At 38.6% G+C, this 13,424-nt stretch overlaps 1 protein-coding gene across 2 annotated transcripts in view; it reads left to right on the top strand.

Annotated features, from left to right (window-relative positions):
• Positions 1-13,424, top strand: part of LOC140233670 (uncharacterized) — a 173,559-nt gene that overhangs the window by 133,768 nt on the left and 26,367 nt on the right. The window contains exon 1 of one of the 2 annotated variants that reach the window (XM_072313768.1): positions 8,848-9,150. The exons of the other annotated variant lie outside the window; for it this stretch is intronic. Coding sequence (XP_072169869.1) covers positions 8,972-9,150 — 179 coding nt within the window. The 5' untranslated portion in view covers positions 8,848-8,971. Of the gene's footprint in view, positions 1-8,847; positions 9,151-13,424 lie in introns of those variants that run through there. 2 annotated transcript variants of the gene reach the window in all.

Below are 13,424 nucleotides of genomic sequence, written 5' to 3'. Positions count from 1 at the left end.
TGCATATAGGAAGGAATAGGGTTTCATATCCTCCAATAGAAAGGATGAAGGCTGTGGCTGTAGATGTTCCTTGTTGACGACACATGACCAATAAACTCAGCAATTGTCCCTTTCTGAGGAAAAAAAAAATAAAATAAAAAGAGAAACATTCAAGACGTATTGAACCAGAAAATGGTTTTATTACTCGGTTGAGTTTTTTTTTTTCTCCCTATCACATTAATTCTATAATGACTCTGCCATACTTAAAGCTAAAGATTATTTTGCAAATAAAAGAGAAGACATAGCATGAGGGCATTGTATAGGTCTGTATTACATGGAACAGCTACAGATCACATCACATCTCTAGCCCAAGTTATGTTGTTTTTCATTTTGATATCTAGCTAAATTTCAGACAAAGTCATGTTGCAAATAGATGTCAATCTGCCAATAAATGAGGTCAAATCTCTTAGGACTTAATACAAAAAATGATGGGCAATAGTGCTAATTTTAAAGTTAAATATTACAATACTTGCATTTTTGGTCTCCATACCGACACTTGCGTTGGACATTATTTGACTTAAAATCAACTTTGGTTTCAACAGAGCTTTCTGCACATTCAGGGTTTTGGATTCATATGAGATATCACATGCAATTTTATTGATTTTGATTTGCCAATGCTGCATCACATAACACCAACTGGAAGTATGGGACTATCCTTTACAGAGATGAAAGAGAAGAATTTATATTTCCTCTGAAGGAGGCAGATTCAAGACACTAGAAAAAAATATGAATTCAAGGAAATTTCACATTTGGTATCAGGAAAATAAGCATTCAAAGTACATGTTGTCATCATAAGGATAAAAATGTACATAGGTATAGTGATCAGAAATACCATTACCACCACATCCCCATTTAATGAATTTCCCCTCCCACAATAGTATGATTGAGTTGTAAAACTGGGTATAGATAATACAAAAAAAAAAAAATGAAGAATTGAAACTTACACCTTTCCAGTCAATCAATGAGCTCAAAGCCTGGTCAGGAATTCACCTCTCTCATAAGGGTTGCACGGTCTCTTGTCCACTGAGTGGAAGAGTGCATCACATTCAGAGCCAGTCCCTGCTGATGACAGAATAAAGCAGATTACAAAGTTTAATTATAAAAGTCTGTAGTGTAGAAATATGATATGACAAATAAAATATATCAAGCTCTAGTTCTTTTCTCAAATTTGTCTGTCATCACTTAACATATAGGGGGGAAAGGAAGTGGCACTGACGTGCATTTGTACATTGTATTTTCATACCCATGTAGAAATATTTTGATTTTCACTGTAATCAAGGTAATATCAAATTGCATGGAAATGGCAGGAAATACTGCCAGCTTTTTTCCAATCACTCACCTACGATGGAACCAACTCAGTAAAGGAAATTGTTGATATTGACATTGACTTGCACATGGTTACTGTGAACACCTCGCTCTTCACAACATACGCTGCACTGCTGCCTAGGTTATCTTACCTGAAGTAACCGACACATTGAGGGATGCATATTGAAATAGGCTATATGGTGTTATGAATTAACTTTGGTGCAGTCTGGTACAATTTGTTGTAACCCCCCTCCCCCCCCCCCCCCCCCACAAAAAAAAGAAATGCACAACATTTCAACCTCTCGAGTCAAAATATGACATAACGTAAAAGCATGGAATTAATTCTTTACACATACCAGGTTGTCAAATTTAGGACAGTGTTATAGTCGAATTATGGATGGCTTGTTCCTATAATATTATAACAGTAGTGAAATTTGAGACAACATCCGTATAGGGTCGAGTAAACAACCATGGATACCGAGTAGAACTACCTAGCACCGAAAACAAAATCAGACAAAGATACCCGAGGTCTATAATAGAATCAGCAAGCTACGTTGCCATACTCTGAATCTAGTTCTTGACTAATCTAATGTTAGATCTACTGACTAGATATCTCCGATACTGACGTTAGCTAACTTGTTGTAACTACACAATCTAGCATCTAGACTAGTTAGCCCGACCTATGCCGTGCGCTAGCACTTGTGTACAGCGACATAAACGCAGGGCCATACTGTAGGATATATAGTTAGCGTCTAGTCTAGTAGTAGTACGAGTAGATCTAGTTACTAGTGGTAGATCTAGGCCTAGGGATCTATAAATAATGGAATCTACTGCATTGTACAGACTGCATTCAAATTGAACAGTTCTACAGAGTCAAGGTCTAGACAAGAGAGACTCAAATGTGATTGTGATGAAGAGTAGAGGTCTACTAGAGGGTCTAACGTTAGAGTTTCTAGACAGAAAATCCGTCTGTCCGGAGGAGGATCAAACTTGGAATTTTAAACAGGTCTAGGCCCTATGCCCCTAGTCCCCTACAGTGGTACTGGTAGACACTAAAGTTAGACAGCCTACGCGATCGCCTAGTAGCGGCTTCTGCGATATTGCCGACAGTTCACACCGTTATTCGAAGCTCACTTAATCGCAATCTTATCAGTGACAAGTTCTAACAAATCTACAGATATACTCTAGGTCTACAGTCGTGAGTCGGCAAGCATGAACGAAGCAAAAACGGAGCTAGACGTGGACTACCGTATCACTAGTAGATGTAGACTGACCTAGGGCCTACGTTTGCGTAATTACACACATGGGACTAAGCAAATCACGATTGTTGCGATGAACATGTTCAATACAAACAAAGTAAAGGAATCGTTGGACACTACTTCCTTATCACTGCCAGAGCAGACTTGGAATGGCATCGGCCATGGAAATTACAATAATAAACATATCATGCTAAGATGGAATTTGCACACTGAAAATGGAATTTGACCACGAAATATTAATTTCAGTGTTTCTTTACCGTACCTTCTGCTTGGTTATCATTACCATGTTTCTCTCCTTTACCTCTCACCAGTGCCGTATACTTAGTATTAAGAGAGTCTGGCCAACTCGGTTTTCGGCTTAGGTGTTTTGAAGCCTGTGATTGGTCAAAAGCTGGTCCCGTGACCTACAGGCGCCATGTTGTTACCAAAGTCAATCACGCGGGCGCGAGCAGAGCTCATACGCAGTGCCCATTGTTCATTACGCGCAGCTACGCGCTAATATTGCTTGCCTTGGGGACTTCCCCTGAATATCAGTCATGGTGCAGTGGGGATATGTCATTGCCGTAAGGTTGTCGACTTTATTGAAGTAGAAGGTACAACACGAAATATATTTTGATATCTTATTGCCATAAACTGAAGATTCGTCATGCCTTCCTGCGCAGCATGGCGTTGCGCTAACCGACCTGGCTCTTAGTGTAATGATGCACCGCTTTCCGACAGATCCAAAACAAAGGAAAAAGCGGGAAATCAGAGTGCGACGGGAAAATATATCTGATTTGTTTTCTTTGGATTCCTCGCGGTGTCTTTCAGACTATCCAAGTTTTGATTCACATTAAATTGTATATCTCCGCCATAACATACGAAAGTGTCGCCTGAGGCATTTGTTTTGGTCGTCCGTCCGTCCTTCCGTCTGTCCTTCATATCGCAATCAATATTGTGGACACCGTTTGAGGTAATGAAACTTGACATGTATGCTTGTGTGAGTGGACGAAGTTTTGTTTTTAGCTTATAGGGCCTAAACTTTTGTGTAAACACGCTCAAAGTGAAAGGTCAAAATCATGTATATAATGGTTAAATTCTTAAAATATCACTATTTCCCCCATATCTATATGCAATATATGGAGGTATAAGTACAAGTATTTCCAAACGAAACTTACTGCCTGACCGTGATTTTCTCGTGATTTTATTTATTTATTTATTTATTTATTTTTTTTTTTGGGGGGGGGGGGGGGTTATAGGAGGGGGGTAAGGGTCAAGGATCAATGTCAGGTAAAATGAAATGTAAAAATTCTACTCTCTATTGTTGAAATACTATTACCCATGCAGTTCCTAAATACCTTGGAAATTACCCAATTCACAAACTTAAAACCGAATATAGTACACGTTTTTGCATGCCATCATTACTACACAATGACGCGTGATAGGGGAAGATTTTGGCCATGATGGTCAAAGGTAGGTTAAAATACTGAAATGACAGAATTTTTTATATATTTTAAAAATAACCGTTGAAAGTATTGCCATGAAAATAGTTGTAAGTAAAAAGTAGTGAGAAGAAGTAAGCAAAAGTAAAAATGCTCAAATTCCTTAATACTTGCTCTCTTAAACAATAAAAGACATCCATTCATACCTAGTTCAAGGAAAGTAAACATTCGACGCATTAAATTTAGTGACAAATTTGCCATTTTTTCTGCCAATTATGTGAAACTGTCGTGTAACATTGTCAAGACGTACTCTACACCTGCTAAGAGAACAACGTAATATGGCGGAGGAGTACCGGTCGCCATCAGGACATCTTTATTTGTTTTTTTTTTTATTATTATTATTATTTAGTACAGATGTCACTGAGGATATCCCTCATATTATGTTATCCAGGTAAAGTACTTGTGCTTTCGTTCAACATGTTTTTTTTTTATATATTACTTTTAAACAATTTTAGATCATTTCACATACCTTAATATCGGTGACGTCACTTTTCATGTTGTACATTGAAAATAGGTGTATTCCTTTTGAATTACATACTAATCGGCCTTCATGTCAGTTTCATACATATATCGGACTAAATAGGATGGTAATTGATGATTACAATGTATTCACGTGCGAAACAGTAATAAATGTGGAATTCGTCTATTCTCTGCACAGCTAGAATTGTAAATTTATGTTGTTATACAATATTCTTGTTCCCTGGACAACTTGCTAAATACAATATACATAGCATACAGTCTAGTGAAAGTTTACGATACGACTTACTGTGAATTCTTCTTTTATTTTCACAGCAATAATTCATCATACATTCAGGAATTATGTCCTTAAAGGTAGGGAATCCCATTTGCATGCCTTAAATAAAGCGTTGTATAAATACAAAGGTATGTTGAAGAGAGTATCATTTTAGAAACTCCCATAAAGTATTGAAAGTGGAAGGTAACATTGAGTACATTTTTATTGACCGTTAGATTTTGAATTTAATTTTTTTTTTTTTTTTTTGGGGGGGGGGGCTCACTGTAAATTCTAGTACATTACTAGGCTACCTTTGCAGACCCATGCACTGCATGTGTGTCCGTCATGTATATTTTGTGAAGAAAGTTCATCAAAACTTACAACCATTTCTATATACATTCTTGCCACACACTCTATATGTTATTACATCAGCTCTTATACTTTTAGATTTGTGTTCATAGAAAAAAAAAATACAGAAGACTGCAACAAAAAGGCTTAAGTGTGGCTGACACACAGAACTACTGAGTAGTTGAGTTTTGTGCATTATTCAAATTGTAGATAACTGTTGACTTCCAAATTTCTCAGCAGTGGACTAAACAAGTCCCCTGAGGTCCATATTTAATGTTTTGCTGCATCTTGGGAGGTCTGTAAAAGGTATCCCCTACCTTTAAGACAGCTTCCCTATTATTCATACGGTATACCTGTGTGCTTGTGTCTATTTGAATGTGTAAAAATGATTGATTGTTGGCTTTGTTCAACATGGATGGAATGAAAGAATGTCCCTCCCTCAACCTACCCCCTTTCTCCCCCCCCCCCCCCCCTCTCTCTCTCTCTCCCTCTGTCAAAGAGAAAGAAAAGTCAAGCAACACCGTGCCTTTGGGACGCCTGCGCGTACACATTTAACCCTCCAAGCGCACACGCTAAAACCATAAGCGCACTGTACGCTGGGTAACGACATGGCGTCCAATTTATAAGTTGGCCAGACTCTCTTAATATACGGCACTGGTGCCGTAAAATGTCTGCTGCCCTCAACGAACCCGAGTCGGTCAATACGTCATCAATCGGTTCAGGGGTGTTGGTCACGTGACTATCTTTTTTCGCAAAAGCTGCAACGGGGTCCTCCAAAATTGTGATATTTGGGGGAGTTTCTAGAAGCGATAAAAACCGGAACGACACTGACAACATATTAACATTGATAATCATGACATATATTTTACATTTCTTTTGCATATAAAAACATTTTGCAAGCATTTTATTAGGTCTTTAAGGGATTCGGACCAACACTGGCTATCGGGCGAAAGCTCGGTTGTCTAGTGGATAATAAATGATGCCTGTCTAGTAATCAGGAGGTCGTTTGTTCGATTCCAATCCGAGTATGTAAAGCCCATGATGTTTTTTTTTTTTTTTGTTTTTTTTTTTAATATATCATGGCTTACTCAAAACACACTGAGTAATCGGTGTTTATACATGTTGAGAAGGGCGATTTGTCAATCAGTTGCATTTAATTTGGCTCTTTCAACCACTCCAACCATGTTTAACCCAGTGACTTCCTGGGATACTATTTATTTATTTATTTATTTATTTATTCCGTCATATTTAAACTAGTCCCCTCAGTTTCACAACTGCTTTCCAGGGGAGCCCTGTGTACATATACATGATAAAAACATAGGATTACAATAGACTTCATATGAAAAAATCATATACAAGTATAACACAAATATACAGAAAACAATGCAAGCTTTAAAAAATACTAGACCATGGAGACTGACTTAATTCTGAATTCGGCATAAACAAAATGTATTATTAAAAAAACAAAAAACAAAAAACAAACTGTGTAATAGAAATTACTGTAATGACACACCAAAAATTAAAAAACTGAGTTTAGAATACCATAAAGGGGGTTAATGGAATCAAAGAAGAAAAATCATTAAAAAACCAATACAAACAGTTAAAAAAAATACAAAATTGTTAAAACATTCAATAAATAACCATTATACCATAATAAATACTTGTTTAAAACGTGTAACTCAGTTGACGGCATAATTTTCTAAATCTTTCGAAAGAGGGGCATACTACATTACATCTATATTGGTTAAAGCAAAATTCAATGTAACTCGTAAGAAAAAGAATCAAGATAAATTTCCTTCATAACAACAGGGGGGCTCTGGCACTGTAGAGGCGTGGGTTTGCCGCCTTCGACGGCCCTTCTAGTTCATATTGCCCATGAGTCGCATTGGCATCTCTTACGGGAAGGGGCATGGGGGGGGGGGGCACATGTCCCCTCAAATTGGCTGGTAAAAAAACAACAACAACAAAACATTTACGAAAGCAGGAAAGGAAAAGAAAGGAAAAGAAAAGGAAAGAGAAAGGAAAGAGGAGCAAACAAAAAAGAAAGTGGAAGAGAAATACCCGGAAGGGTTCGCTCCCTTCGCTCACTCCCATTTTAAGTATCTTAAGCAATGCAGGTTATATTAATAATTACTATTCTTATGAAAGGGAATTGGTTTGTATCTTGTGTCTCTATCTAACGTCATATTATTCTTTTACTTAAAGAATTTTAGTATATAATATAACTGCAAGGAACTGGGCGGAGGTTGAGCTAAAATAGATGAATTTCAGTGGCTAATGGCCTGTGACCAATAGCCTATTCCTATCATACCCACTATGAGAACGGAAGATGCCGATAAAGATACACCATCATGAGAATGGAGAAACAATACACTAGAACCTGTTCTCAGTATACAAAATTCCAATTTTTTTTTATCGCTCGTAAAATCTATAATAGGAACAAGATGGTTTCCAGTAGCGTGATGCCTGAATATCATAATATTTGGGTAACTATCCTCGAATACGGCATGAAGATGTACTTAATAAAAATCAATTATTGTATTTTGATGACGAATCTACGTTTTAAAGAAAATAAAGTTTCTTGTCGGTCGCTCGCTCGCAGAATGGTTACGGACGGCAAGCGAAGTGCCCAGAGTCATGATTCGACTGATAGCCTAATAGGTGATGGAATTATCTTATAGGCTTATAGCAGGGCTCGACACTAACGGTGGCCCGGTGGCCCGGGGCCACCAAAAACGCACATCGGGCCACCAAAATTTCAAAAATGAAGACTTTGGTGGGCCTGATCGGGCCACCAAAAAAGGACGGATGTTTGCCTTTGGGCCACCAAAAATAAAAGTTAGTGTGGAGCCCTGCTTATAGTGAATTTTGCTGACGAAACCACACTTCTATACCGTGAAAAAAGAGAAGTAAAGTTAACAATGAAATTTCAGATGAGATCACTGTGAACACAATACAATACAATAATAATAATAATGATAATGATTGATAATAATAATAATAATTATAATAAGAATAATTACGATGATAACAATGATAATAATAATAATAATAATAATAATAATACTAAACAGAATGACAGAAATAGTTAAGATAGATATGAAATAATCAAATCTGACATTTCCTTTTCCTTGTTTCCTGTTAATGTCACTTTCATATATTTGCATGTTTTATTTTCATGTCTACATGTCTCTGTATCTTCTGAATATGTAATTTCCACTGAGTTACATGTAAAGAGAACAAATACCCATATGGACAATAAACGATGAATTGATTGAATTCATATTATTATCATAATTGTTATTGTCATTATTATTATCGTTATTACCATTTTTCAGGCTCATCGGCAAAACTCCTTTGAGCTTCTTCCCGCTTCCCACCCCCTCCCTCCACCACACTTCCATAAGCGTTCCCGCTTCTCCTGTTAATCAATATTATTTTCAGTTAAAATGAAGAATAGATCTAATCTTAAACACCCCCCTCTAAAAAAATCCTGGGTACGCCTATGAGTGACACGACCCACTTTCCATGATGAGTTGCGCAACAATGCTGTCTGTATCCAAGGAGATGCCCTGCCCTATATTAGTGCGCGCATACCTTGTATCGTACCCTTTGTTTTGACAAAAGATAGTGACAGCACGTGATAAAGTACCGTGTGATGATCCCATTCATTGCATGCACCCGTCTTCTTGATCTTCCTCACAACTGCCAAGTTTGACTGATGGGGAACGACGCGACCTAGAACTTCGGGAGTGGAAGAATCATATTGCGGTACCGACTAGACTAGTCTCGAATCATCGCGAAAGATGGCTAGGATTAGGAACATCGCTGTACCCTTCCTCCTTGTGACCGTCATCGCTTCGTTCTTCACCGGTGTGTACTCTTGCGCAAGAGGATGCAGGTGCGTCGGCGGCGGCAACAACTTCAGGGCTGTCTGCAAGGTCCCAAACGACCGTCCGGTTTTTGTAGAGCCGATCATTTCATTGTAAGTACTAAGTAGACCTCGGGTCGGATCATAGAGTAAACACGTACGTACTACGTACACATTATGTATATTATCATCATCATTGTTTTTTAGAATTCTACTCCTGGGGGCATCGCATGAAGCGTTTTGGTCGGATATTTTTCTGACAAACTGTTGAGTGTTAGTATGGTTGGGTGTTCATAATATCGGACACCTAACGTTTTTCTATCAACAGAAACGTGAAAAATCTCACAATTTGCCTGGAATTTTACTCACGTGTGGAGAAAATACTCCGGATTCACAAGCGCGCACTGAAAATGCGATCTGAGGTACGCGCTCTAGATGGCGGCTTCGAACGCGTGGGGTGTCATTTTTTCCGCACTCAGTTGCCGGGCTCATATCGACCGACCACCCCGCCCTCTATTGACAATACGTATAAAGCGTACTTAAACGCGTTTTTTCGACAAGCTGCTGTTTTTTTCTAGTCGTAATTTTTTTCCCCAATAATATTTGAATATATTTTGAATCCTTCGATATTACTTTTGAAGGACTGTTTGATGAATTTGACTTGATTTTCATTAGGAAACTTTTCATCGTAATTGAAATAAATTAGATGAGTCGGTTTGTTTTTTCACATTCATTTCTCGTTTCTGCATCAACTCGTACGGTCGTAGCGGGCGACAAAATGTTTATGTCATGTGTATGTGTAACGTGTGTCATGTGCACGATCGTACAAGCGGCGGTGACAATTTTGCGGTCAAAATCGTCAAATTTATTACGGAAGGATACTCTACATCTAACAACGAGAACTAGCAAAGGTAGGCCTATATTTATATGTAGTTACACGATAAACCTTATTCGATTTTGCTAAATTTCGGTAATTTAGAGGGAATACTTAGTTGTTTTCGCCACATTTTACTCGGTAGCGTAGCCCAGTGAAGAATCGAACACCGTTGCGCGTAGTCCCATGCGTACATTTTCTTTCTGTACGCGCAATGCCATTATAATGCGCGGTCGGTCGTTATGGACCCGGTCGGTGGGTTGGACCCCTACCATACTGTTACAAGCCACTCTCTAACGTTACTGAAATCCTTGCATCTGATTGGCTGAGAGCAAAATTTTCCGATAACTTAAATATAGGCCTAGACAAAATGCTTCATGAAATGCCCCCCTTGGGTGGATAAGGATCGGTAGGATCCCTCTCGGTCCTATTTACGGGATTGGTAGACCCCCATTCTTTAATTCAACGAGTATGGTAGCCCTAGAATATCTACTACATATCGACCACCCTTTTTGAAACCGACCGCGTATACATTGGCGCACAGAACGCTTAGTACGTACTTCACTGCGCGCAGAGCACATAAAAATGGATTGGCTTTGACCGTTCTGAGGATGGTGTGGGAAAACGCGAAAATTCACTGTTCAATACAGAGCTACCAAGTCTCACGCATTCTGCGTGAGACTCAAGCGTTTAGGGTCTGTCTCACGATCTCACGCATGGCACCCATTTTTTTCACGCATGACACCCATTTTTCTCACGCATCTGGTGAAGTCTGCAATTTAGGCCAAAAATAAGAAGCATAGCTCAAAGGATTAGAGTGATAGTTGCAATTGAAGGTATATTTCCCTTTTGCCTTTCAAAATTAGTCAAAAAATAGTCTCTTAAGTATGCACCAGATCGCATCATTAAGAGCTAATAATTTAAAAAAGCTCCCTACCATGGGAGGGGGACACCCTCCTCGTTCGCGTGCGCATGCGCGCGAGCGCCGAGACGCCGAGTCATAAAAATCTCACTCATAAAAGTTTTTTGAACTTGACATCTCTGTCAATAATGGTTTTAATCAAGGACAAAATTTCGAATGAATATTTTCAGGGCTACCAACACTGGAAACTAGTTGAGAGTGAGACTCCCATAGGCCAATGCTATAATTTAGGAGTCAAAATGAGTGAGATCAATAGAAATGCGTGCAAATGAAATAAAATTTTTGCGTGAGAGTTGGCAGCCCTGTATTTTCACCGATTCGTAATGTAATGTCTATGGCAGTTTCTAAAAAGCTTCGTACAACAGTCAACACGGTGTTCAATACAACTCGGTTTGCGTTCATTGTCAATGCAAAGCCAGCGGTCGATCTCAATAAGGAGCTTTACCGCGGGGAGCTGAAACGAGGCCACCCAAGTTCGAAGGCGATATTTTTGCACTGAAACTTCGAATCGAAAAGGGAACAACGGCATTTGATAGTGCTGGATTTTTCTCAATCACGTAGGTCAAGTTTTTACGTGAATTTCAGTGTTAAGTATTCTTATCAAGCAAATAAACATTAGGCGGTTGATGTTAGGTCCAACCATATAGTAAGGGCACTAGATCTCGCGCAGGGACTTAATGGCTTGGTCGCGCATAGCGAAACTGCGTATAGACCGATTCAATTTCGATGACCTATTCACCTACCGCCGCTAACGGAATGACACGAACATGGCAGAGGTTCAAGTCTGATTAAATTGTATACATTATTCCCTCTTCTTCTTTTTTTTTTTTTTTTGTGCACAGAGTCTGAAATTTAGATTAACAAAAAACAAACAGAAGATCATTAAGTGATACGTATACTAAACCGAAACGCATGAAGAAAAGCGTCGAAATCAGTATTGTGAAGTGTAAATATGACTTTCATTGTGGTTGATAGTGTAGAGGGATTTAATTAACAGAAAATAAACCAGAATTGAATGACCCAAGTAGGGCCTATAGCAAAGGTAAACCCAATAAAATTTGCATCTGAACATCATCCGTACTGACATTGCGAAGAATGTATGTTTTGTACCACAGTAGACGCATACAGTGTCTCATGAGCTGTACATGCCTGAATTGTGCGAAGAAAATAGAGCCGCAGGCCGACTTCCCCATGTGCTTGTCAATATATATGTGAATTGTGCGGGCACTGAACCCCAAGCTCAGTCACGTGATCTAACTTCGCGAAGTTAGCTAACTTTACACTTTGGTTTGCGAAGTTAGCTCGAGCCGGATTTGCAATAGTTGCTAGGTGAACTTCGCACCGACGTCACAGTTGCTATAGTGAACTTCGCGATGGCAGTAAAATCGCGAAGTTAGACCGACAGTGGGAACGGACAGGTCGTTCGGGCTGGTCGCGGTTTATACCCAACGGTTATGTTACAGCTACTTGCAGTAGGCCTAGGTCTACCTCTAATAACGTTAATACTATTGAATCTACCTCTTTGGTGCTATACCTTCATTCACGTATCTAGGGCTCTAAAGTCAGACCTTCTAGAATTTAGAACTAGATTGTTCTAGAGTCTAACGTTCTAGTTCTAACTGTTAGTATACGTCTAAAACTAAAGTGTCTCGATGAGTAGATTCTAACTAGTCTAGCACTCTAGGATTTAGGAAGTAAGAACCTAGCTGGATCTAACGTTAGATTGATTAGAAGGCCTACATTGATAAAGCCTCGTGATAGTGACCTACGATAGATAGAACTAATTTATAATTAGAGAACTAGCAGATCTAACTGTTAGGCCTAGATCTAGTAGAGTGTACACTAGCTGTTGTACTGCGTTTCTGACTCCTGCACCGAAATCTTCCCAGCTAAATTGTTTCCAGAATGGCAGCCTTGGTAGCTCTGCCGAGTCTAAATGGGGCTAACCAGAGAAATTTATATTTAACCTTTGGTCAGACAGCTAAGGTTAAATAACCTGAGTTTCTTGAACATTAACCTGAGAAAAAACTATGGTTAAGCTTTATGCAATAGAAAAACTCTGGTTAAAAATTCTTAACCAGAGTTTCTGGATTTAACCATGAAAAAAAAAAACTCTGGTTAAGGCTTTTATGCAACAGGGCCCTGGTGTTTTCCCCTATTATCCTCCTTCCACCCAAACAGAATTTCTTCCCAAGTACAATTTTTTAAATCAACATCCTCTGTCATTTTTTCACATAATTCCCAGATTCATTTCACATGCTCACAAGTGTAAAATAAATGTTTGTATGTATCTTCTTCTTTTTCACAAAAAGAGCATAAGTTACTTTCAGTAAAACCAAACCTGGAAAGATGGTGATTTGTATAAACAATACCATGCACCAGTTTAAACTGAAACTCTCGTAATCGGCTATTTAATGTACATTGTCTTGGCCTTGAAAATATATTTTGTATCTCCTTAACAGAAAACCCATAATATTGATTAATCAATACTGCACTTTCTTTTTCCTTAAGAAATTGCAAATACATTTGTTTGATCTTAAATTGCTAATATCAATTGTTTTCCCTCCTATAATAAAATCAGTTTCCAAAATA

Source organism: Diadema setosum, chromosome 10 (genome assembly GCF_964275005.1).
Source record: "Diadema setosum chromosome 10, eeDiaSeto1, whole genome shotgun sequence".
Classification (NCBI taxonomy): domain Eukaryota; kingdom Metazoa; phylum Echinodermata; class Echinoidea; order Diadematoida; family Diadematidae; genus Diadema; species Diadema setosum.
Note: the sequence above shows the minus strand (reverse complement) of the source record. Positions and strands in the feature narration are given on the sequence as shown.